General features: G+C 37.7%; 1 protein-coding gene across 1 annotated transcript; it reads right to left on the bottom strand.

Moving 5' to 3' along the window:
* Window positions 1–27,801, bottom strand: LOC141272799 (protein-glutamine gamma-glutamyltransferase E-like). Its single transcript, XM_073683866.1, has 13 exons — window positions 27,687–27,801; window positions 20,208–20,348; window positions 18,636–18,878; window positions 17,539–17,657; window positions 17,184–17,312; window positions 15,233–15,410; window positions 13,774–13,909; window positions 12,246–12,349; window positions 11,467–11,709; window positions 9,835–10,371; window positions 5,927–6,084; window positions 3,134–3,267; window positions 1–1,901 (listed from the first exon to the last, which is right to left on the bottom strand). The coding sequence occupies exons 1-13, from the start codon at window positions 27,691–27,693 to the stop codon at window positions 1,754–1,756; spliced, it is 2,277 nt and encodes a 758-aa protein (XP_073539967.1). The 5' UTR covers window positions 27,694–27,801; the 3' UTR covers window positions 1–1,753.

The following is a 27,801-nucleotide window of genomic DNA, read 5'->3' as shown; positions in this document are numbered from 1 at the left end:
ATATATTTACTGTATTAACCAAATTGTACAATATAACTATGTTTAGTATATGTCCAGCGAGGGTACACTCAAAAGGCTACAGATGGCATACAAGCCATTCCCTTACAGCACTGCTCAGATAATGTTTTCCCATCCTTCAAAGAATATTAGCATGAGTTTATCACAACATTAAGAACATTATATTAAAGAGGTTGTCTCACATTAAAGAGGGGATCCCATAGTTTATATTCCCCTCTCTAAGGCCATGTTCACATGTTCAGTATTTGGTCAGTATTTTACATCAGTATTTGGAAGCCAAAACCAGGATTGGAACACTCAGAGGAAAAGTATAATAGAAACACGTCACCACTTCTGTATTTATCACCCACTCCTGGTTGTGGCTTACAAATACTGATGGAAAATACTGAACATGTGAACGTGGCTTTAGAACAGAGAGCTACTAACATCTTTGCCGTGCAATACAACCTTCTGCCTCTAGTGGCCACTGCTGAGGGACTGTATCATCAATTGAAACTTTACCTAGTAAAATCTATCGGCTCTTCAGAGTGAGAGAAGCTAAGGCTTGAGGCAATCAACAGATTGCTGCTGTGGCTTACATCAGAAAATGCAATATTGCAAATAAAATGTCTACAAATTCAGATATTGACTTTTTAAAATGATAAATGTTGTTATTTTATTAAAGTTGTTTTTTTGAAAAGAACACCTCAAGCAAAACTTATACACTGTGCTTCTGCTTGTTCTGGGTTTGAGAAAATGTTGAATGACACGAGGATTCAGAATTACCGCGCGCCTCCTCAGTCCCTGCATTAAAGTGGTATTCCAATCCGAAGCATGTATTGTCTATCTGCTGAAAAGATGACAAATATTGGAAACATGTCCAATCCTTCGTGCTGTAAAGGCACATTCAGGCCACCTCCATACACATTAGACCATTGGCTCAGATGCTGGTATGATTCTGCCATCAGGTTCAAAGGAATCAAAACACACATACAACAAAGCCGAAAATACATTGTAATAAATGGAAATGATATAAACTGTTCTAGAAAATTCTGCAGTTTCTTAAATGTCTTTTAAATGTAATAAATATCAAAAATAGTTCTTACAATCCCCCCTGCCTGCTGCTAGTTCCATTAGCAAGACAAGCCCCAGCATGAGCATCCCATGATCTTTCACAACATACCCCAGTGGTCCCTCCTGGCAATCACTGTATCTACCCCGGCACAGCTGGCCATAGGCACATGATTGTTGACTGATTGGATATTAAGCAATAACTATATGCTACATATTTTAATTCTTTGTGTTATCACCTCGTGTATGTAGTCAAGGAAAACTTAGCATTCTATATATATATGGAAACTAGGTTATGATTATGTAACTACAGCTGTGCTGAGTATAGCCTATCCTTAGTACACTGCATAAAGAATACATATGCTCATCCCTTAATGACATACAATGTACAGTGTTACTGTGTGGTGACAGGTAAATGTACTGCCGAATTTATAACTTCTGTCAGTTAACACTCCGGTGGGTAAATAAGTAGTTAATCCCTACTTGAAGGGATTAGTTACTTAATGATTTTTATTTATACATTATCATAATTAATTAGAAAGGACATTAAGTCACCAATACTGGGCAACTGCAAAGGTATTTTATTATAAAATATTACATTCCCTTTAATAGAGAGCCCTAAAATTGTACACGGTTAAATACACAAATACCAGGGGTAATATGAATGGCAGATACGGCCGGCCGGTTACCAGGGTTCCACATTCAGCAGTTGGTATCCTTTAATTGAAAAATCTTTACACTTGAAATTCACTATAAGTTGCCTTGTGCCCGTCCTGTAGGGTGTTAGCTCCACTTTGAATCTTATTTTCTCCTTTGGTTTTAGATAGGGCACCCTGTGAATGACAGAAAATGTTACCAGTGACCACCATGGTGCATTGAAAAATAAGTGATACCTCTACTCAATAGCATCACACATTGGGAACAGGCGCTCCATGGCAACAATAAAAATTAGAGCTCTTTCAGGAGACAGAAGACTAAAGTCAGTGAGACCTGTTGACATTGGCAGGACCACCTAACAGTCTACTTTTAATGGAGGCCTCCCAACTCTCCTTCTTCAGATGATCTTGGGCAGATGAGGATCAAACACATCGGATTTCCAGTGGCCGATCCTTTTGTTATTTGGAAGATAAGCCCCTGCTATTTGGGTCTCTCAGCCCCTCTTTCACAGGGAACACAGGAGCGCCTGGCCAAATACTCCTGACTATGAGGGACTCAGGAAAGATCTAATGTATGTGTAGGGCTTTACTGACAGCAATAAAACATCAGATAATTTCCATTTTGCTTAACATTGTAGCAACATTGGCGATCACATCCATTTAATGGCTCCTTGTATCTATTAAAATGTGGGCCAACCTTCTAAGGGGCTTCATATCAGCCACCAGAACTGATTTTTTTTATACATACCCATTAATGGTTAAGAATATGATCTTGGTTTGATCATTGCATGACCACTTAAAATGCACTTAACAAATGACATGAATCACGGGCAACATGTATCAGACACTGGATGTATGATTTCAGCCATATATTTTTGACTCTGAAATGCTGCAACATTTCTATTAGATCAATAATCCAAAGTCGCTGAGCTAAGAAGAACGTCTTTATAATGTTCTTTTTTTGTATACTGAATTTCCAATATTAAATAATGAGTGGAACCATGTTTTTTATGTCCAGTTTAAGTTATGAAAATCTCCGATATCAATGTCTATTCAAATACTATAAGAGTTACTTGTTGTAATTGAGATACAATTAAAGTGATATTTTGATCTCTAGATATGGGTGCAGTTCTGTATCTTCGCCTAGGGTGTCAACTAACCAGTCCTACCAGTATAGTCAATGTTTCACAAGGCTCTCCTAGTGGAATGAGTAAACTCATATCTGAGTAATGGAGAACAGGGCTACAGTATATATCTATACTTTTGTATTTTTTGTGTTAATCATATTGTATAATTGTTATTACTGGTAACATTATCAGCCCTCTTCTATTAGATCTAGAATTGGTTTGGCAGAGGTTTCTAAGCTCCGAGTCATGTTCATGTGAGGGTAGCTTCATGGTTATACTTACATTGTAGTAAGCTGCCTGTCAATAAGGCCACTGCCCTCCACCACCACGGTACAGTCATTGATGGTCATATTAAGCGGGTTTGTAAACCTTATCTCCAGAGCCATAGTCTTGTGCAGCATTGCGTTACCAAGAGGCTGTAAAAAGAATAACAAAGAAAGGCATTATACAAGTCATAATCTCCAGGTACACAAATACACATCCAAGAGTAAAATAAATCAGTTATGTGATAATGATATAAATCTGATGAGATTTCTAATTCCCTCAGCTGGACTTTTCTACTCAATAAAAGTTGCGTTACAGAAGTGCCAACCTCTACCATATACTAAAAAGTGCCCATATATAAAGCTGTCAACCAAAAGCTTTCTTTTGTGCCTTCTTCCTACATATGAATGTTCAGCTATTCAAAGTGCCCATGTGTCCTTGGTAGTGATAGAGAAGAAAGAAAGTGGCTGCCAGACATGTCTGACAACAACCTATCTCCAGGGTCAACAAAAGAGTCTGCTCTATAAATTCAGGAGGCCTGATCCTTATCTCTCTTGACATCATCTGTCAAGTGAGGTGTGAGAGGCCTCCATGCACATTAGATGGTCCTTGTGTCCCACTGAAGCTGCCAGTTTTGCTCACCTTAAGTCTAATATTTTATCACAAATTCCTGTAATCTTGAGTTTGTCTTTGAGATTATGTTTATTATTGTTGCTCAGTTATAAACTTCTTTGTACACTTTCTTATATTTCTGCTCACTATATGTGACCTACCAAGGTGTCCATCTGAATAACTCTTTTCCATTTGCACTTTAATCCCTTTACAGCCTGTGCCTAGTACGCACAGGCTGTAATCCCCTGGTTCAGTGAGGGCTCCGCCGCTGAGCCCGCACTGAACTGGGCACATGTCAGCTGATTATTACAGCTGACATGTGCCCGCAACAGCCGCGGGTGGAATTGTGATCCACCCGCGGTTGTTAACATGTTAAATGCCGCTGTCAATCTCTGACAGCGGCATTTAACAGCGCCGCGCCTGAAGAGCGTCACTTACCCCGCCCATCGGCGACCCCGTCACGTGACAGCGGGTCACCGTTGGGTGATCATGACAACCCTGGGTCTGCAGCCGACACCAGTGGTGGTCATGAGCGGGTCGCTATGAGCGCCACCTAGTGGTCGGCGCTCATAGCACAGGACCATTTCTGCTACATACACGTGATCTGCTGATCATCTGTATGTAGCAGAGGCAATCGGACAGTTGCTGCTTCTAGTCTCCTTTGGAGACTATAGAAGCATGCAAAAAGTGAAAAAAAAAAGTTTTTAAAAATATAAAAAAAATAAAAAAATATAAAAGTTTAAATCACCCCCCTTTTGCCCCATTCAAAATAAAATAATAATAAATAAACCCCACATACACATATTTGGTATCACCGCATTCAGAATTGCCCGATCTATCAACATAAAAAAATAATTAATCTGATCGGTAAACGGCGTAACGAGAAAAAAATTCTAAACACCAGAATTACATTTTTTGGTCGCTGCAAAATTGCAATAAAACGCAATAACGGGCGATAAAAACATCGGATCTACCCCAAAATATTATCAATAAAAACTTCAGCTCGATGCGCAAAAAATAAGCCCTCACCCAGCCCCAGATCCCGAAAAATGGAGACGCTACAGGTCTTAGAAAATGGTGCTATTTTTTTTTTTTTTTTTTAACCAAACTTTGAAATTTTTTTTCACCACTTAAATAAAAAAGAACCTATACATGTTTGGTATCTACGAACTCGTAATGACCTGGAGAATAAGAATGGCAGGTCAGTTTTAGCATTCAGTGAACGTGGTAAAAAAACAAAAAAAAAACAACTGTGGTATTGCACTTTTTTTGCAATTTCACCGCACTTGGAATTTTTTCCCGTACATGATATGGTAAAACTAGTAATGGCGTTGAAAAGTACAACTTGTCCCGCAAAAAATAAGCCCTCACATGGCCATATTGACCAAAAAATAAAAACGCTATGGCTCTGGGAACAAGGCGAGCAAAAACGAAAATGCAAAAGCGCAAAATCCCAGGGATACTCTACATAGATAGTACAAAGCATAAAATATTCTAGAATTTCATACTGTTATTACATTCCAAAATAAAGAATATATATATATAAAATATTTCCTTTAATTTCCTTCCATTGTTTAATCTTATTTTCTCTGATATTACAATTAAAACTGAAAAATATATCAAGAAATGTCTCTGGAAATGTCCTTCTCTTCCTCACTATCTTCTTTGTGGCTGTAACTGGCTCTACCAGAAACCTCCCTGTTGTACTCAGTAAATCTTCTTGGCTAAGATGGCATGACCACCAGCCGAAGATGGACATGAATGGTTTTAAAGGGAACCTGTCACCTGATTCATACTGCCCTAACCAAGGGCAAAATAAATCAGAGCTTGGCTGTACTATTGCAGCCAGGTATATTTTTCTCTTAAACAATGGAGCAAGAGAACAATCAGATGCAGTGGTGCTGGGAAAAGCCGTTCAAGGGCTAGACGGACCAGTCCCGTCTATTACTGTGGTCCCAGCAGATTTTTACAGTATGTTCTCTGAAAGGCTGGAGCGTTTCAGAAAAAAAATATACCTGCCTGTAATCCTGCAGCCAGGCTCTGATTCATGCTGCCCATGGTTTGGATAGCATATATCAGGTGACAGGTTCCCTTTAAATATATTCTAACAGGAACCAGCAACCTTATAGCAGTATGCTATTCACATGCCTGGGCTTGGTCTTAAAGTCGTATATTTAATCTTTACAGTCTTATCCTTACCTTGATAGTAATAGGTGGATTCTCCAAGACAAGATCCTTTGTAACCAAAACTTTATCACCAAAAGGTAATTCACAAAGAGCAACCACTTGTATCATGTTCCCATCCTTGATGTATTTATGGTAGTGGGAGTAGGGAATCTGCAAGGAGATGTGTGCATCTGGAAAATACATTAAATGGCATTACATTTACGTTTGCCAAGAAGAAAGGCAATCACTTTTCCAATTTAATTCAGAAAGGCATGTTGACTCCAATAATCGCTAATCGTTCATCACAGATAAGCCAAGTACATGTAACCAAAGGGTTGGAACAATCCCTTCAAAATCCAAAAACATAGAAAGTAACAGCATCCTAACTCCAGATAGTCCTTTAACAGGTTTATTCACCACCACGTGTGCAACATTTCGGCTTTACACTAAAACTTGAGATAGACTCAGATTTGAGAAAGATTATCTGAAGTCTAGGCACTGTAACTTTTTAGGTCTTCACTTTTATATGATTTACATATTACTTCCTCTCGTTTTGTTGTAATTAATATATGTAAACAATATATGTAATATTTGCAGTTCCAGTTTGTGGCTATATAAAAAGTCTAGACTATAATTTAAAGTAAAACAGCACCTCCTTGTGGTCACGTTCAGATTTACATTAAACGATTGAATCTGCTATAATGTAGTCTTCGATTAAAAATGTAAACAAATTAAAACAAATATATAAATAAAATGTATTTGTGAATATACATATAATATTAATATTAAAACAGTGAATTATGTTAATCAGTTAATCAGAAGTGTAACTTAAAACTCTTGGACCCAAAATCAAAATCTGCAACAGGACACTAGCTACGAGAGATGAGCGAACTTGAACTTAAAAGTTCGGGGTTCGTACCGGACAGTTAGTGTCCTGTACTAAATGCCTAACATGGACTTCTCCCTGTAGTCTTTTGGAATGTTTGGAGTTTCGGGGTAAGTTTGTTGCAGAGCGAGAAAGATTTTTTCCAGATCCAAAGTTTGTGTCTCCATTGTTTAAAATGGGGCACAGGTTCTGGTTCAAGCTTGGGTACAGTTCTGGTACCCGAACTGAACTTTGGACAAAAGTTTGGGTTGGGTCCCAGAACCTGAATTTGCACGAGTCCATTCATCACTACTAGCTAACATTTGTCACTTATAATATTGGCATCTTCTCATGTGGTGGAGTGATCTTAGTGTCCCATCGGGCACAGGAGACCAGGTGTGCACTTATGCATTCTCCACTTAGCAATACCCCTTCTATTAGTGACAATGTGATTTAATTCAGGGGTGAAGAGGGCTCCTGTGTCAGAACAGTATATGGACCCTTTGCAGTCCAATAGCTCATCATAATGTACAATTCCACCGACTTCATCTTTTGTGCCCCTATATGGCTGCTGGGTTGCACCAATAGTGTGTTTGCTCTTGATTGAATTAATATTGTTTCTGCTCTCTGTATTAACAGTATAAAGCTGGCCATACACAGGGCTGCTTGTTCGGCCAGGAGCTGCTTTGTGTTCTTTATGAGACAGCCACTGGCTGATGGCTTATCTCTCTGGCAGAACAATGTAATCAACAGTCCAAAATTGAACATGCTTGATCGAAATCTTTCGTGACCATCAGATGGCCAGTGCACCCATACACATTAGATTGCTGGTCAAAACCATTGATATCTGCGAGTTTGGCCAACATTTTTAGAGTTTTTAGTCCTATCAGAGAATAGGGGTTCACTTTTCATATTAGCATTTTTCATGTTATTTAAGAGGGCTGAAAATAAGGCAGTTACCCTTTTACAAGTAAAGACTTGTGCTCTGCAAATAAATGATGATTATTTTCAGATAATATACAAACTTCCAGCACTGTGTTAATGCTAGAGGTTGATCAAATCTTCTGGAATTTGAATTTGGCAGGTTTGGCAAATTTTTCCAAAAATGTAATTTGTGGTAAAATTATCACAGGTAGTTAAATTGTCCTGAAATGTTCTGGCTAATACTCTGCTGATTCCTTATAGTGTATAATGCTTCTTTATGTGTTTAACGGGCCTGAGTAATTTGGGAGTAAGATACGAGAGACAGACACACTTCTGGTTCAGAACAATTGGCAGTAGTTATGTAACTCTAGATCGAGATGTGACCCCTGTGTTTGCTCAATGCAGTCATTAGGTATAATTGGCCTTCACTGGGTAATCGATACCTATTCCTTGGCATGTATCCTGAAGCAGGGAACATTAGGCAAGGAGCAAGAGAGTGTTCAGCAGCAGGTAACATTTGAGCTGGGAGGGAGTGTTTAGCAGCAGTTGACATGAAACCCGGAGTGAGACACTGATCAGCAGCAGAGAACAAGCGACAAGGGAGAGTTCAGCAGTAGAGAATATGAGGCCAGGGAGAGAGAAAGTTCAGCAGCAGGGAACATGAGGCCAGGGAGAGAGAGAGTTCAGCAGCAGGGAACATAAGGCCAGGGAGAGAGAGAGTTCAGCAGCAGGGAACATGAGGCCAGGGAGAGAGAGAGTTCAGCAGCAGGGAACATAAGGCCAGGGAGAGAGAGAGTTCAGCAGCAAGGAACATGAGGCCAGGGAGAGAGAGAGTTCAGCAGCAGGGAACAAGAGAGTGTTGTGCAGCAGAGAACACAAGATCGGGGAGACAGATCAGCAGCAATGAATGAGAGAGAGAGTGAGAAAGAGTTCAGTCTCAGAGAACACAAAACCAACAAGAGTTCAGCAGCAGGGAACAAGATAGATACTTTTTCAACTGTTAGCTATTTTGGGAAAGCCCACGCAGTCCTTGCCTGACTAATGCCATACAACATGCCATACAACGTGGGAAGTTGCGCTGGCTTTTTTTGAGCAATTTGTGCAAATAGAATTGTATATTATAGAAATTCAGTGGGACCTGCAAACTTCAGGAAATTTGACTCAAATTCGATTCACAGTGAATTGATTTGATCAATTCTAGTTAAGTAACTTTATGCTTGCTTACAATGCAATACATATATGCCTTTATTATATAGCTATGTAATGCTATAGCACACGCTATTAAAGTGTCCTGCACAAAGGATTAGAGAAGGCCATAGAAGAGAATGAAAAGTCCCTGTATGCCAATATTTTCTGTCCCAGGTGGAAGAGACCAGACCACCTGCATGAGAGGACTACCAGGTGATGAGCATTACCACATCACAGACAGTTAGAGATTGGTGCGAGAGTGTGAAGGACTGACACACATTAACTAGGAAGGTTTTGTTGCCAAGAGAGATGACTGTGCTCAGGGCTATGACAAGGGCACTTTACAATGTAATAGATACTAAAACTGTGCCAAAGTAAAGGAGATGCTGCTTAGGAAATTGATTTGCTGCAATCTTTCATAAATACAACCAAAGTTTTACAAGTACAAGGAATAGTGTCAACCCATTGATGTTAGATTCTGAAACCACCAAGTATGTTGCTTCCTGAAAGACTCTAATCATCAAGCTTGTTGCCTTCCTGATAGTAAAGTTCTTGAACGGTCATCTGTGAATGCTTCTATTCCATCAACTATAACTGAGTGGGGGCCGAGGGTTATCAAATCCTATATTCTTGAAAAGCAATACCATCACAATATGTTTTATAAAAGGCTCACTTCTGCCTTTCACCACTCGAAGAAAACCAAGTCTTTTGTATCTTCATATAAACCTAAAAATGAGATATGGAAAATAATACGTGTTGTGGCTGCTACCAACTAGCCATATGCAAACTATAAAAACTTCCAGGTGACACTTCCCAACAATTTTCTTATATCAATCTTAAGTTTCTTTACTAAAGTTTGTAACAGTGTAATTGAAAAGATGATGGACATTTGTACAGGAGAACAATCATCATCATTTAGACCATGGAGGGATTGTTAAACCCCTAGTGCTATATTTTTACATACCTTGGTTTGGACTGATAATAAGAGACTTCTGATCTGTGAAGATGTCATTCACCCTTCTACCAGTGTACAGAATAGACGCAGCACTTAGATTCACCTTAACTGGTCTGTGATAAGGTGTCATATTTTGTAGATTTAAAATCAGGTTGATGTCTTCTCCAATCACTACAGGATTGAGGAGCCTAAATTTCCCAGCAATGTCAGGACCCTCAAATGATGGTGTTGATGCGCGTGAAGGATTTGGTGAAGGAGATGATGGACGGAAGGGATTTCTTGCTGCTCGTGTATGTGGTACACGAGAAAGGTTTCCTGTGGAAGGTGAAGGTGAAAGTGGTCTTGCATTTTCATTTATGGCTCCAGGTCTTCCATTTACAGAAGTTGATAAATTTGGTGTAGAGGAAGAATAACGTCCAAGTGGATTATTATTCCTTGGTCTGTTGCTCATGGGTGAGCGATTTGCCATGACATTTTCTGAAGGATGTCTATAAAATGGCATATTTCTGGTGGCTTTTTCAAATACTTCTCTCTCTTGAGGAGATCCTGTTTTGATAAACATGCAAAATATATTTTAGAATTAAAATTGTGATGCAAACAAATTGCAGTATTACTATTAATATTCTTCATTTCCCCTCTTGGTGAGGATTTTTCCATAAGGATGGATCCTCTTTAAATTGATCAACAGATTGCCTAAATGACCATCTCCAGAAATTCACAGAGAAATTAAATACAGTGAGTCACAGTTTGACATGTTAACTATTGAAATGAATAGCCTTCCCTGTAACACATGACTGAACTGGTTCTACCAGTATTTTTGACTGGTGCTCCAGTCTGGCTATTAGAGGGAGAGCCTTTAATCAATGAACACAGTGCAGATGTATAGGCTATTTTAGGTCTAACGCAGAGGAAACTTGATTGCTAATCAATATAGGAGTTGTAAGAGTCATTATTAGAGGTTCTTTCCCTGCTTCAATTGTAGCAGTGGAAGACCATGATTGATGAAGCTAATAAAACTATAGAATACAATGCACATTAAGAAAAATCCAATACTACATTTTTACATATTTTATGTAGGAAATCTTGCATTTATTATGAAGAACACTATTTAAGGAAAAAAGGATACACAGACAACCCCTTCAAGATTCTAATGGACTATATTTATTTTACATACTCCCATCATATCCTGCAGCACTTTACAGACATCATCATCACTCTTCCTACTGGGGCTCACAATCTAAATTCCCTAGGTCTTTGGAATGTAAGATGAAACTGGAGAACCCGGATAAAAGCCATGCAAACACGGGGAGAACATACAAACTCCATGCAAACTATTCCCCTTGGTGAGATTTGAACCTAGGACCCCAGTGCTGCAAAGTAACAGTGTTAACCACTCAACTACCATGCTGATAATACTGCTTTCTAGTTAAATTTGCATGAGCATACTACAACAAATTAATTTGATGAAAAAGTGAAAAAGATTGTAACTATTCCAATAGTTATTAGTCTTCGTTCTCAACAATTATAACAACCTCATAGAACATCACTAATGTATTGGAGAATCTGATAGCTAATTTTGAGCAAAATACAAAATATTGAATAAATGTTCGTCAAAAAAATGAAAATCTTTCTATTTTTTACCTTCTGGGTATTTGTAGTTGTGTGTTACGTCTACACGGTCATCACTACCTACGGCCTTGGTGCTGATGTTTTGACCAACGTACTTGGTATCACTGTGGGCTCTTTCCTTGCTGCCATCTTTATGTGTGACCCAGTTAATACGATCTGCATTCACTTCAGCAAACACAAAGGGAGTGTCAAAACCAACGTGCAAATCTCCTTCTTTTACTGCAATCACTGAGGTGGGTCCACAGCGATACATCTCTGAAAGAAAGCAATACAATTGGCCATTAATTATTATTTGCAAAAATCCTTAGTGGGTTTACATTTTTGTCTATGTTTGTACACATTCTCATTCTAAAACAGGCAATATATAACATGGGTTCTATCATCTTGAGTGTCTCAAGTAAGGCTCTGTTCTCATTAGGATCATGGCTTCCGTTTCTAAAAGTGCCATGACAGTAATGCCACAAACAGATCTCAATGAATCCAGATGGACCTCATGGAATTATGTGGTCAGTCTGGCTTCCATCTGGTTTATAGTGTTTTTGATGGCAAGAATAGGTCAACAGACTGAATTATTTTTATGTAAAAAATAATGGAAACCATTAAGGAATGATATTTTTATAAATTTTCTTAATGTTGCATTTAACAAACCCATTGGAGCCCACTGGTTTTGTAATAGGAGAAGTTATTAACGATTAGAGAATTGGTAAGATAATGCATCACTGGCAAATAATTGACTTACCACAAAAAATATATTTTTTTGTTATTTATATGAGTTTCAATAAATTCTTTACCTTGACTTTGTTCTTGAGGAGTTGAATCAAGTACCTGCCATCCACTATAGAAAATACCAAGGTCTCTCCTGATGAACCAGGACTCATTCCAGACATGGAAATTCCTGCATTGTGAATATCATAAAACATATAAATAACACAAAGTCCTTCTCATAGGATATAACTATACCATATCACTACAATAAACATAAGACAAAAAAAACACAAAGCCTGGAAGTAAGGTAAACCTCAGGACAATAAGGAAGTAAGCTACCCAATAAATGTCAATAAGCCTTAATTAAATATGAAATACAATATGAAACATCTGTAAAAAAAAAGTTGCCTCATTTAATGGACACAGATGTAGCCAGAACAATTGAATACTGCTAGATTAACAAATATGTGACGACCCCAGAAGAAGCTAGGCGAAACGCAATTCGGGATGGAGGGACACAAAGCCAGATCTTTCTTATGTAGAGACACTTTACTTTGTCAAAAGGTAGTTATCCCTTACAAACACTGATATGATTACACTGCAGTTAGGTACTTAGATATCACATTAAGTGAATTATTCCGCTCTTTTTGATGGAAATATATGTATATCCATTCAGGCCACATGCTTTGTTTCCCTTACTTGCAGTATCCATAGTTGTTAATATAGGAGTATTCTATTTTTCTGGCCACATCTGTGTCCCTTAGATGAGACACCTTTTTTATTGTATTTCATATTTAATAAAGATTTATTGGCATTATTTATTGGGTTGCTTTCTTCCTTATTGTCCTGGGGTTTACCTTACTTTCAGGCTTTGTGTTATTATGAAAGTCATGCATTCATTTAGGATTAATTTTGTGTTTAGATTTATTTGTACAGATAGAAGTTCACTAATAACGTGAAGATTTCCTTACTTTCATTGTCAAAGATTTGCTTTCAAAGAAAATTGGCAGCATGTCTCTCCAAATGTCCTGACATCTAAACTGTCCCATCACATGGTTCATGTGACCACTCAAGATGGAGATACTCAAAATTCAGGACTCCTTTATAACATTATTTGCTCTGCCAGAGCATTCGATGTATACACTTAGTATTATATACATTTACTATGTAACTGTCTAGTGACCACTTTCCTGTACTGACCTCTTCTAGATTCAATGTAGGAAAAGAGATGAAGATGATACTACTAGTTCTCTAATCTCTCTCTTACCATGGCATTCTTATATGTGATCTACAAGAGATCTGTTTGTTCAAGGAGTCAATATGGACAACAGTATGCCTGTAGCCATGTTTCTTTGGTCTATACTTTTCCTACTACTATGGTTGGCAGTTCCTTGTAGGCTGTACTATGTGACACTGGCACTACTGCTATTAGAAAGTTCAATCAGCATCAATGTAGTCCACTCTACTGCATAGGAATTGCTTTGGGGGTCAATCAATCAAACATGGTACAATAGTCAAACAATTTGGCTGCAGTGACTTACAGTGACTACTAAAAGTGAACAAGTAGGAATTTCTTTGTATTGTGTACTGTCTTGTGTGTATCGGGAAACATACCAAATACTATCATTGGAGATCTCTAGAAATTTTCCTTCTGTGTCATAGTGCATATCAATTGCCATGTTTCCATCTGTGTTATGAGCAGAGTTAAAATTTGTGATGACTCTTGTTGGAATGCCAAGGCACCTGAGGACTAGAATGAAAACAAGGCATTATATAATTGCAGAAGATGGAGCAGAAAAACAATGTCTATGTGTGTAAGAGAGAGGAGAAAGGTTGAGCCATAGCCAAGCTTTCTTGCTCCGGGGCAAAGAGTCAGGTTGCTGCTCTATCCCTTGTATGGATTCACTTGCTTTCAGGCAGCTGATAGCGTTCATAAAGTCTCTTGGGGCAAGAGGAAGATTTATTAAAGGACAAACTTCCACAGGACTCCAAACAAAACAGCCTTTCTGGCACCAAGATAAATAGAAATAAAACAGTCCATGCAGTAGGTGCAGGTATGTCAGTGCAGGGCTCACCTGAACAGAATAAAGTCCAGCTCTGAACCACAGTCAAAGATTAAGCAATATTCACAGGACTTCTCACCTACACACATTGGCCCAAGTCCCAGAAGTATTTCTACCTCTTCTCCCAGACACAGACACGGAATGAGGCAGCTGAACTGCTTTAAATAGGCCATTCCAAGGCCTGGAACTGAAGGTATGGGAACGGCCAGTCCCTCCCAGCTCTATGTCTGTTCCTAAAATCTGGACCCAAAATCCAGACCCATTAAAAAAACACATCTTAGCAATATACATACTGAAACCTGCTTTTCCAGGTCCTTCACCACTGAGACTTGACAACTCAGTGACAAATACCTCCCGTCCAGGACCTGTCCAGCTGCCACCTTACACCATGTATCTAAGTACCCTGACTTCACAGCAGTTTCCTTATCGTCTTTCTTTGAATTTTAACATCCATCATGAGATTGAGTCATGATCTGACTTGCTCCTTATAGATATAAACTTGTCTGTGGGTCATGTAATGTCAATTAGAGGCAATAACTACAGCATTCGAACAGAGGGCAAGGTGGTTTGATACCATTATTTGATAGAATTTGGCTCAAGCTATTCAGTAGGGCTTTAGAAAGGTATGCATATCATCCCAACCTAGCACTGCATATAGGTACTTGGTCAAAGTTGAGAACATTTGATCTAATATCATCTGTTAAGTGAACTGGTTCATGACAGCTTTATACGCTTTCTATAAATACAACATAATAATTCCAAATTATCATGCTCTGAAACGTTGAAAAAAAAAGATTAAAGGGTAATTATACCGTAGAAGGGTATTATTAACCTTTATGATAACATTAAATAGTAAGATTTTTTGAAAGCTGTTCTCCATCAGTCCAAAATTATATCCGTCATTTGATTTTAATTATGTAGCCTGAATGATGCATAGGATAGAAAGAATATTGTAGAGAAAGTAAGATTCTCTATGATGTTTTTCAAATCTCTACAGTATAATAACCTACCTGTGCACATGACAGCTGCAAAAACCCAGCACTGGCCGTACTTCACTGGCTTGAAATTGTCATTGTACCATTTCCAAAGAATTTCGACACTTCCGTTCCAAGTGTTTGGATCAACACCTTCTAAAAAATCTTTTTCCCATCTTCCTTCAAGTACACCAAAGTCATCATTACTGTTTACCTAGGACAATTAGAAGAAGAGAGACTATCAGTGCAGTAATATTTTTAATTAAAAAGGTACAAAGTGAAACAAAACCAAGACTGAGTCAAGAGGATTTCACACCCCTCTCTACCACTGCTTTGCTGCTTTATTACTATTTTGGAAAATATGGGAGTGATCCTTATTTTATTTATATGGTCACATATGGAAGAAAAGGTCAAATCCATAAGTGCTTCTCAGTCTCACGCAGAACCTTTTAGTCCATGCTCATATGTTGTGGAAAACTTCCTCAGTAGATTTAGTCACAAATCCATAACAGTTAAATCTGAATTATATTAATTGTAAATTTGGTTGCAGATTTGACCCTACATTATTAATAAGCATTGTATAGGGTGAAATCTGTTGGAAAAATCCACATGAGTGCTCGTGCACAATATCATGTGCGAGTCCAAGTGCGAACCGACAAAATATCAGATTGCACTCGAATCAATATTATTCTATGAGGCCGTGCACCAGTCCAATTTTTTTTCTGGGACCGAGCCGGTCCGAGGAAAAAAATCACTGCATGCCCGAGTTTGATTCGATATTTGGATCGCACTCGGCCATGCAAGTCAATGAGTCCATAGAAACTTTCAGACCGCACCTGGATGCCATCTGAGTGCAGTCCAATGTTCACGGACTGACAGAATGGAGAAGATGGAGAATTTTTTTACGTCATCCGAGAGAATTGAGAGAACACTATGATCTCACTCTGATCAAACACTGATCAGAGTGTAATTTCTATAACTTGACCTAATTTTCTTGGATCAGAGAATAAATCCAGGTGTGATCATAGCCTAAGAATGAGCATTCTCCAGATTTGAAAACAATGCAGATTTTTTTCTGCAACATGTGAATTAAGTTTTATAGACACCATTCACTTGTAATTTACAGTGAACTGCTGCAAATTTGTGGTATAAATTCCTCACTGCAAATATGCAGCTAATAGCTAATCATGAACATGTGAACTTACCGATATATATCAGATGGCTCTCACCATACAATAATTAGTGAAAAAAAATCTACAAGAAATGAATTGCTGCCCTCGCCCCAAATCAAATTCACTGCATTTAATTAGCACAAGGCAGACATAAAACGGTCCCAATCATAAGACTATTAGTATCATCTGTCCTCTGCAAATAAAGTGCCGCGAGTTTAACTAGAGTGAGTGCCATAATTCATTTCTTACATTTTTATTTATATAGATTAAGGATAATGTGATATTTTATACTTATGGTTATAAATAGATAAGATTAAAGTCCTAATGGGATGCTGTTATTCTTGAACAGGAGTGGAGATATTTAATTCATATGCACACCGTTAACCAATATTGATAGCCCTTTAGGCTGCACATTGACACACAGATATTTTGTTACAACTGGAAAAATACATATATGCTAATGATTCCCATCATAACCAAGTCAGTCAATGTCAATTGTCTGACTTTCTTTGTCACAATAGATCATGCGTACAAATATTTTTTGCTCCTACCTCTGTAAGGCATGGAAAGGATAGTTTTGATGAGACCTCCATATACTTTCAGCTGACATAAATCGACCACAGCACTAAACAATATGTATATAAGTCAAACAGATGAAGTCATAGTGTGCGTCTATGTGATAATGTGATATCTGCTTTCTTTTGCATGTCAAGATGATTTCTTATTAATTTGGCATCCAGATGTGGAATTCCTCATAACGGTTCTGCTGCATCTCCATGGGCATTACTTGTGTATAAGTGACGACCATTACTTACCATTGCACTGATAACCCTTCCCAAGTAGATAGGACTGTGTCTCTGGGAATAGTCTGCCGCTGCATCTTTCTGACAATTAAGGCTTCTGTCCAGGATGTTTAAGCAAATGTTAAGAATGTTGTTTTCAAACTGTGGAAAATAAGATGTAAGATATTACTCAGATTTATTTAGGGATTGGTATATATTCAGTTGCTGTTACACTCAAAGCCCAATAATTAGAGGCTCTTATTTTTCCCTACAATTAAAGACCTCATTTTTAGTGTACATTGATTCATTTGCAATATCATTGTTCATTAGGGATTATACATTTTGTACCAGCTGTATCTCTATGTATGTCCATAATATTTTTTTTTACCTGACCATAGTTCCAACCAATGGATGAAATAAATTTGTCATTCCCCATGAAAATGACCCCGTGGTCATTTAGAACATATTCTTTCCTCTCTTCTTCATTGGCCAAGTACACTTCATCATCTGCAAAGAAAATTAACAGATATAAAAATTAAGATCTACATAGGACCCTCTTCTGGTATGTGCTATGGCCAGGCGCTAAGACCTCCTTAATTTTCCACAGTTAAACAGGACGATGTCATGAAACCCAGTCTTCAGGAGTCAAACAACTGAGGTTCAGAAGGCTTGCCAATCATGGACTGTAATTTGTGATGATCAGAAGTCTTCTTAACAATTTTACTATGTGGGTCAAGCATTCGTGGTAACTAACATAACTGTTGTCTGGATTTCAGGCTTTAGGACAGTAAAGCACTATATTCCATCTAAGAATGTATTATGACTTTTAATTTTCTATAGACATAAACATTCAGTGGGAACCATCACATAATGTTTCAACTAAGAAGTTGGGAATTTATGATGTCATATTGAAATGCTTCAATCCAGGGACTCACGCTGGTTGGTTCATCTCCTTGCTTGATTCATAACCCACAGATCTGGCACAGATACATCATTACAATCCACCTCCAGCACCATCCAACACATGCACAGTACAAGATAAAGCCAAGGCCAGAACATCTCTCTTCACTGTGCATGGGGAGGATACCCCTGGTGGTGGATTGCAATGACAAACCTGACTTTTTGGGATATCGATTAAGCCAAGATGATGACTGGCCAGCATGGTGCTTCAGACATCCCTATGATTCATTACAGGTCTAAAGTAAGTTTTCTACACTAGCCACAATTTATATTATGGACATTACTTTCAACCTATTAACATGCAAGACAACAGATCGGTGGCTGTTTTCAGGCTTAAAACCTTTTGCCAGGTTACCTTCTAGTTTCTTCTGTAAAAGAACATTATTCCAAGCCAAGTCACCCAGCTGTAAATAGTTGTAAATTGTATAGCAATGTGGTATTTACTAAGACGAATCATTAACAGGCATCCATGTATTCTATGTATTATATGCTTTAGGCAAGCTATTGTCCAGATTAGTGTATTACCTAGACACCATGGGTTAAAAAGCAGAATAAATTTTCCAAGTGAGTATGTGGAAGTTTGTCCCATCACAGATATCTGGACACTGAGGTCATATCTCCCGATGACGGCATTTGCTGGACTGGACATGATGATACGCAGGGAATTCCCAGGGCTGGACTCCAGAACTGCACTCCACATCCCACTGCTCCATGAGCTCGACAGGGCAAATTCTACGTTTGTGTTGTGATAACCGGAGTTCGAAGGACCTTCACAAAATGAAAAGACACAACAATTATAGAGAATATTTTATAATAGTAAAGTAAAAAACATAGAGCACAAAGCACCATAAGAAAATGACTGACGTTTGTGCATAGGTGTTTAAAACTGAAATCCAGTATTAAAGGGTAAAATTAAAAACTATTTGTCTTGTATATAGTTTTCTAAGACTATATCAGTGTTCTTAAAATCTGCCTAATGCTACAGTGAAGATGACAGGTTGACAGGATTGGACCACTATGTTCTGAACTACTAAGGTTTTGGCATTTCATTAAGCTCATAAAGGCTTGTCCTCTTTGAACGATCCTTTTTGTAACAAACCCCTGCCACCACTGAAAAATAAATTAACCTCAGGGTTCCTCTGTGCTGACCCCAATAATTAGCTGTAAACTGTGCAAGAACTGTCAACAAGGGCAATTGAAGCATTGTATAGCTCAGTGGACCCCAGCCCTTCTTACCTGGAGAGCCACATTCAGACAGAGATGGGTGCGAGCTACATGCAGGCCCTCAACCCCCACACAGTAGTGTCATCCAAAGCCCCCTTTACTGGTATAGTGACAGCCAGACATTCCCCATAGAAAGCACGCCAAGACCTTGTGCACCTCTTTTATAGACAGTTTACTTATATTCAAGGGTTTCAACTTTACCCACTTTTAATATTCTTAGATCGAACACTCTTGCCATACCATTGCATCCAGCTTCAAGGACCTCTGTAACAGTATCGTCCTATCTCCAGCTTACTACAGTATATTCACCTCCACTATATGTACATCCAGATCTGCCCTTTTGTGCAGGGCTTCTCACAAACGTTACCAACTGTAGACCTGCTATTCATAGCTATTTGTTACACCTTGTGATAATAGATGACCCAATAAGAAATTGAAAAATGGGTTCTCTCAACTAGACATTTATTTTAAATTTAATTTTGCAGACTATTTGAATCACTATGTTAGGATTCCCCATTGTTCACCTTTTCAGCCATGCAAACTCAAGAGTCTAATTCAGGCTTAGAGCTTAGTTTATGCTATATAATGAAGCATGCTTGCCCGTCGGTGATTGTTTATCAGCCAGTTTACGCAATCTGACCGTGATTCAGATGTGCACTGATCAATCTGTAATAAATCGTTCCCTGCACATAGGTTACCATTGTTCTCGGCAGCTGTTTAAACTGGACAATGTGCTACCGAGAACGACAGGCTGTTTATATTGCACGATTATCGATAAACGAGCAATCCTAGGGACACACATTTACAATAATCATACAGAGCAAATGGGTCTTTACTACTGAGTTGTAAGGGGATATCGTTATCATAGATTACCTGTTTGCACAGTGAACACTATACTTTGCCAGTCCCTGAGAGGTTTGTTAAACTCCAATGTTATTCTGCAAGATTGTCCCCTCCTCAGGATCAGCTCGGAGCTGTTATACATATCAGTGTGATGAGACTTCTTGTTGGATTCTGTATCAAGTAAAAAGAAATAACGTCATTACTCTTCAAATGCAACCATCAGCGGTATATTTGTAGTACAACCTAATGGGGTCAGGCCTATATACGTTCCAATACCTATATAGACACCAGTTTGACCAGTAAAAATAAAACAACCTAAAACTGTACTTTACTTAGATAAAATATGATACAACATTAGTTACCTAATTTATTCAAGACAGTCATAAGAATTATTTGGGCCAAGAAGGGACAAATGTTCAGAACGCCTTTTTATGCTCATCAACCTCCTTCTTATAGTCTACTACTGCGCATATTTAGGGGGCACCGCAAGATGGCTGTTATACTTCTCAAGGACAGTGACCCACCGATTTTGAAAGGATTGCAATATGTTCTTTATGTAGCTTGTCAAGTCTATAATATATATTTAGTAGGTCTGTAAGGGAGGGAGACAAACTATTGCAAGCTGTTCAGCAAGCTTCATCTTTACTTGAACTTTTAATGAATGGGATCAATTGCCTTCATAAAATTTAAATGAAAAACTGAGCGACACAATGAAACTTTGATCTAAAGCTTGAGGGATCCATTCATCCACGTTAAAACTTAATTTTCACTTTGGTGTTTTAATGCCTGATATATTCTAAGTCTTTGTATTATTACTGCAGATTCTTATTAATCCTTCTGGCTGATGAATAACATTTTTTTTTATCTGTTACATGCATATTATATTATTCTATTTTCCACCCTAAATGAAAACACATAATTGCTGGAAACACTCTAGTAGACAAGATGTTCTCGAAGCCTCAAAGCTTTTACCGGTCTTTCATCTTTAAGGCAGATGACAGGTAGCTTTGAACTCTTTTGTGATGTGAGGAATGCTGCTGTATTGTCCATGTATCTTCATAAGTCACTTACTAAACGTTAATGTACATAATGACATAAATGAACCCTTCCTGCCAGTCGCCCTGTGCTTATGCTGCTGTATCATTGCTTAGGCGTTAATTTACTTTGTATTGCATGTGCGTGCCCAGTGTAATGATAGATCTGGCTGATGTCACAGCAATGACATCCTGAAGACTGAGGAGTCACAGAGCGGCTGAGCACATGTCGGACAGATCAGACATGCTGTACACTAATACTTTTAGGAAACCTTTATCACTAAGTATACACTGTCTGTACATTTTCCCAATAAGAAATTTGAGAACTAAGTTGGTTGCCACCATCCACTTTACTTTAGTCACAGTTTTCTTGATTTTATACAGGATGTCTGGCATTGGAAATCCATTTAAATTAGAAGGGTATCTTAAAAATATTCTGATCACAGGATATCTAACTTCTGGGATCAGCTTCAAGTGAGAAAAGGGTTTATTTAATCTCTTGCTGTGCTACCTCATGGTAAGGACGAGTCTACAGATATCCACCACTTGATCATAATAAGTGCCAGATAGAAAATGATAGAGGATCTGATCCCATTGTTTTCAATGGAATTGTTCCCAACTATCTGGTACATCATTTGTTACATCAGACTGGTGCAGATACCGGTCTGGAAGCCCGATTACAGCATTTCATGTAAAGTTTTGATCCAGTCCTTGATCACTGCCTGGGGATAAATGAGGCAAAAGCCTGATGGCAACTAATACACTTGTGATGTGGCTAAATTTCATCAGGCTGAAAAAAAACTGAGTCTGGTGCAATGGATATACCATATGTGAACCCAGCCTTATGCATTAGTAGCCATTACAATAGCGCTAGAGAGGCTACCTCTTCAAATTCCAATGCAAATTCTTAAATGTGTCTAGTCTAAGAGCTGAAAAATACTGGCACCTCTTCATAGCCCTTGCAGCATATCCATGGGATTCTATTACACACCTCCTCCCGTTTTAACCGGGTGCTACAGATAAAAAAAGTCTATGACAAAGCCCTTGCAAGAGAAAAAAAAGAGTATCAGTCACCGGTAAATATAAAAAACGCTGTTAGGACACGGCCATTTCGCGCTTCGGTGTTACGGGACCCGTTGAAGCGCCGGAGCGCGAAAAGGCCGTCGTCCTAACAGGGCTTCACATGCTCCCCTGCCCAACTGTTTTTACCATGGATCAAGAATAAAGGAGTGTTTTTTGCATTTACCAGTGAGTGCTACTCTTTTTTCTCTTGCATATCCTTAAATGTTCCTACAACTGTTTCTATAGAAAGCTTTAATTCAAATATCATACGAGTTCAAGATCTCGTTAAATTCACATAATTTCTATAGTAAAAAAATACACCAAAAAACACTATGCTCATAAAAAAGAGGTCTATGGAAAAAAAACATCATGAAAAAATGCTATTATTAGCACATGCTAAAGTTTAAAAAAAACGACAACACTAAAAAAAAGCAATTAAAGGGGTTGTCCACTATTTGGACAACCCGTTCTCAATCACTATATTTACCTGTATAAAATAAAGATGACTTATAATCATCTCCAATGTAGGCACCGTTTAATCGATGTGTGTGCCAGGTCTCCCTGGGCTCATGTGAAATTTCAAGTGATCCCTTCAGCCAATCAGCATCTTCTTTACACTCACTTCCTTTGGACAAAACTGACACCTGGAGAAAGTCAGAGAGCAGCAGCAACTCTCACTTCTTCTGGATCACAGTTTTGTTCGAAGGTAGTGAGAGTAAAGCTGCCGATTATTGACTGTAGGCCTCGCGTACCATTGTTATGGAATGGAATGTTGCAAGCACCGGAAGTGAGTCTAAAGTGTTATTATTTTACATGAGAGAACATAGTGATTGAGAAGGGGTTGTCCGAGTAGTGGACAACCCCTTTAAAGTGAAAGTGCAACAGGAATAACAATGTATGAATTGTGGTACATATTTCTCTACTGACTCTCAGTAAACACCTGGCTGCTGTGTTTTTTTTGCCACAAAAAAAGTGCCATTTATTTATTGTGGCTTTTACCTATTTAGGTCAGTGGCAAATATTTACCACAAAAATACCACACACTGCAATTACAGAGTAACAGGAGATCGAAAAAAAATTTTTAGGATATTTAAATGTGTAACTTTAAGAGGAGTATGAAAAAATGCAAGTCTTAGGCTACATTCACACAAACTATTTTCAGTCCAAGTGCTACCCAAGGAAAAAATTGACAACACACAGGCAGCAATAAGATCAATGTTATTGGGCTGTTCAGATGAACATTTCTATCCAAGGACCAAATGTCTGCGTGGAAAAAAAAATCGCAGCATGCATTATTATCTTCTGTGTTTCGAATGAGACTTGCCTACTCAACTCTATGGGTACATAAAAGAATGTGATCCCATACGGATCAACTGATTGACATCTGATTTTTATGGATACATTGCAATTGTATATATAGGAAACTGTATTTGGTCTTGTAAATGTTATTCTCTGATGATGTATAAAAATAAATGCAATACAGATATTATACAGATGGCATATTGATTCAAATATAGAATAAAAATCTTCCTTTTTTTCTGGATGAAAACTGGATGATTTTTTCATATGCTAATGTGAACTTATCCTCATCGGTTTAGGACAATCAAGTTAAAGAAACTTTGTTACTTAAATTGATTTCTTCCATATTATCAGTATTATTATTTTTGCAAAACACATGAGTTTTTATTCTTTAGAGAAAAACTGATGTGAATTAAAATAAGCCACCTGATAGAATTTCATATGGTTTGTGTAGTTCTAGTAAAAACAATGGCCACAGTGGTCACCATTAACGTGAATCTTTAAACCTTGGATGATGATTTATGGACGCTATTCATTTCCTCATGAGTTTCCATTGTCATTTGTCCTTTAGGAGTCCTCAGGGATGAATTCCATGGTATTGTACATCAACAGATTGAGTGCACTTACATTTAACTGACTAATCAACCACCCTTTTTGTATTTCAGCAATACTATGTGTAACTGAGAAGAATGTAACCTTCTGAATTACATAGATGTCCCTTTTACTTAATAAATTTTCCACCACATAGTGTTGATTTGTGTCACTTAATTGCATGGTCTGAGTTGCCTCCCAAAATTTTTTAATCTTGTGACCTATAATTACTTTTATTATTACCAAATTATTTTAACAGTTCTTTTTTATGATTGTTGTAAGATCTAAAATTAGATGATGTGTGAGGCAACAAGGCATATCTAATCTACTGAGCAATGATACCCTTAGATTTAATCTGATTCCAAATTCTGAAGTCTCTATACAGGGTGGGCCATTTATATGGATACACCTAAATTAAATGGGAATGGTTGGTGATATCAACTTCCTGTTTGTGGCACATTAGTATATGGGAGGGGGAAAACTTTTCCAGTTTGGTGGTGACCATGGTGGCCATTTTGAAGTCAGCCATTTTGGATCCAACTTTATTTTTTCCAATGGGAAGAGGGTCATGTGACACATTCAACTTATTGAGAATTTCATAAGAAAAACAATGGTGTGCTTGGTTTTAACGTAACTTTATTCTTTCATGAGTTTTTTACAAGTGTATGACCACCTATAAAATATGTTCAAAGTGCTGCCTATTGTGTTGGATTGTCAATGCAACCCTCTTCTCCCACTCTTGACACACTGATAGCAAAATCTCTGAAGAAATGCTAGCACAAGCTTCCAGTATCCGTTGCGTTGTTTCAGATGCTGCACATCTCGTATCTTCACAGCATAGACAATTGCCTTCAGATGACCCCAAAGATAAAAGTCTAAGGGAGGCAGATTAGGAGACCTTGGAGGCCATTCAACTTGCCCATGACGACCAATCCACTTTCCAGGAAACTGTTCATGTAGGAATGTTCGGACCTGACACCCATAATGTGGTTGTGCACCATCTTGTTGGAAAAGCTCAGGGAATGTGCCATCTTCAGTGCATAAAGAGGGCAACACATCATCATGTAGCAATTTCAGATATCCAGTGGCATTAAGGTTTCCATTGATGAAGAATGGCCCCACTATCTTTGTACCCCATATACCACACCATCCCATCAAGATACGAGATGTGCAGCATCTGAAACAATGGATACTGGAAGCCTGTGCTAGCATTTCTTCTGAGGTTTTGCTATCAGTGTGTCAGGTCCGAATATTCCTGGTCATATACTTGTAAAAAACTCATGAAAGAATAAAGTTACGTTAAAACCAAGCACACCATTGTTTTTCTTATGAAATTCTCAATAAGTTGGATGTGTCACATGACCCTCTTCCCATTGAAAAAAATAAAGTTGGATCCAAAATGGATGACTTCAAAATGGCCACCATGGTCACCACCAAACTGTAAAAGTTTTCCCCCTCCCATATACTTATGTGCCACAAACAGGAAGTTGATATCACCAACCATTCCCATTTAATTTAGGTGTATCCATATAAATGGCCCACCCTGTATTATACATTTTTCTATTCATATTGTTATGTAGTATACAGCTATGTAAAAATCCTGAAGGCTTTTTTCCTAAAATATCACAAACAATTACGATTTAGTACAATTCTTTGAGTTATCCTCCTCAAGATGATTCTGTAATAATTTCTACTCATCCAGAACATCTTTACGGGACCTCTTGTCTAAAATTCTGAATGACATGATCTTCAGACATTTTAGAAAATACAAAAAGTACAATACACCTAGGTAACTGTATTCAAAATTAATATTTTTAGAGGATCAATGATAGCAAAAATATCACATTTTCTTATTTCCCCAAATTTCTTGGTCATTTCAAACTATAAATATCACCTACTTCTTCAGTGATGTAGCAATAACCAAGAAGAAACTAAGACCGAAACAGAATACTGCAGCACTCTCCTGATCTGCACTAACTCTATAAACTGTTGCACTTGCTTCAAAATCCACCCGACTCCTTTTACTCTCTAACTTGACAATTTTATGGTTGTCTATATAATTTTTACAATTATGCCTTTCACATTTGTGAAATCTGAGAAAGTTTCTTCTCATTGTTCTTTCATCCTTCCATTAAAAAGTCTGTCTGTTCTAGTGACTATACAACAACTATAATAATTTTTGGGGATTTTCAAAGCTACTTAGCTCATTAGGAAGCCAATAACTCCTGAACGTAGGGGTGAAATACATGCAAGCTCAGGGCAGATATTACACTTGTTGGATTGATTCAAAGCCATAACTTTAGCTCCTGTTACAAAGCTCACTTAACTTAAAAAAAGACTTATTAGTATAATTAAGATTGTTAAAACATGTCTAATAGGCAGAAAACAGGAAATTAAGTTTGAATGGAAATATAGGAATTTTTGTTGGACGTTATGGGAAAATTATGTTTGGCAAACTTTGTTAGCTTAGTGATTTTCTCATGCTAAACTATGCAGGCTAATTAGTCTCAAACTGTACAAAACCTTTTTTTGGGCATGTTTCCTCTATTTTTTTTCCAATATATGCCATACTTAGTGCGAATAAAAGGTCATAAAACCACAATTTGTAAATATTATTGTATAATGTAGTTTCATAGTTTTGTACTTACTAAGGCTGCAGGTAGATATAAGTCCACCGAGTTCAACCTATAACGTAACATGTTGATCCAGAGGAAGGTAAAAACCCCAAGAGGCAGAAGCTAATTGCCTCATATTAGAGGAAAATTGCTTTCCGACTCCATATATAGGTATAATATGCAAGATATAGATATATATATATATATATATATATATATATATATATATATGTGTATGTATATGAATCTTTTCATTTGTTTATCCCTTTGCAAAGAGTTTCTACTTTTTTTTTATTGGTATGTCTCATTTACCTTAACACTAATTGGTCTCTTACTTTGAAATATATAGTATATTCAGATTCAGTCCCAACACAGAGATCTTGTGGTTGTAGTCCATAACCAATTAGCAGAACTTTATTTTAAAATAAAATAAATTTCAGACTGGTATCAATTGTAGAGGCTGTGCCTATAAATCCATTGAAGGATGCCCTGGTGAATCCACATAACAATCTACAAAATCCTGGTTAGAAGGTTAAAAATGACCTCATCATGCATCCTATCTTCCCTCTTATAGTGAAAAAGTAAAATGTGTTAAATATATGAAAAATTACAAAGAAGCAAGTTAACTCTGCACAAAACTCTATTGTTTCTTAAAGAATGTAATACTGTAAAATTATAAAAAAAAATCCATAAATATTATGTTTAATCCCAGACTGGTTTGCCCTAGCTTAGTAGAATATTTTCTTAGCCATCAAAGACTTGGATAAGAGTCCATAAAACTTTGTGCTAGAAGTTTGAACATTGACAGCATTATGTATTACTATTGTAAGAATGAAATTCTATGTATTATATCAGCTCATTTAAAATCTAAAATGTACAGAAATGGTTATAAAAATCCATTGACTTACCATCCATGGTGACTTGATGATCTGCCTGTGTGTTGTGAAGTGCAGGCTGAGCTCCAACAAACTAGCACATAGATGTGAATCAACCATTATTTGTATCTTCCTCTCTACCCTGTCT

This window comes from Phyllobates terribilis, unplaced genomic scaffold (assembly GCF_046119375.1).
Source record: "Phyllobates terribilis strain yellow unplaced genomic scaffold, ASM4611937v1 Scaffold_5__5_contigs__length_657084704, whole genome shotgun sequence".
NCBI lineage: Eukaryota > Metazoa > Chordata > Amphibia > Anura > Dendrobatidae > Phyllobates > Phyllobates terribilis.
This window is presented reverse-complemented; position numbering and strand designations above follow the sequence as displayed.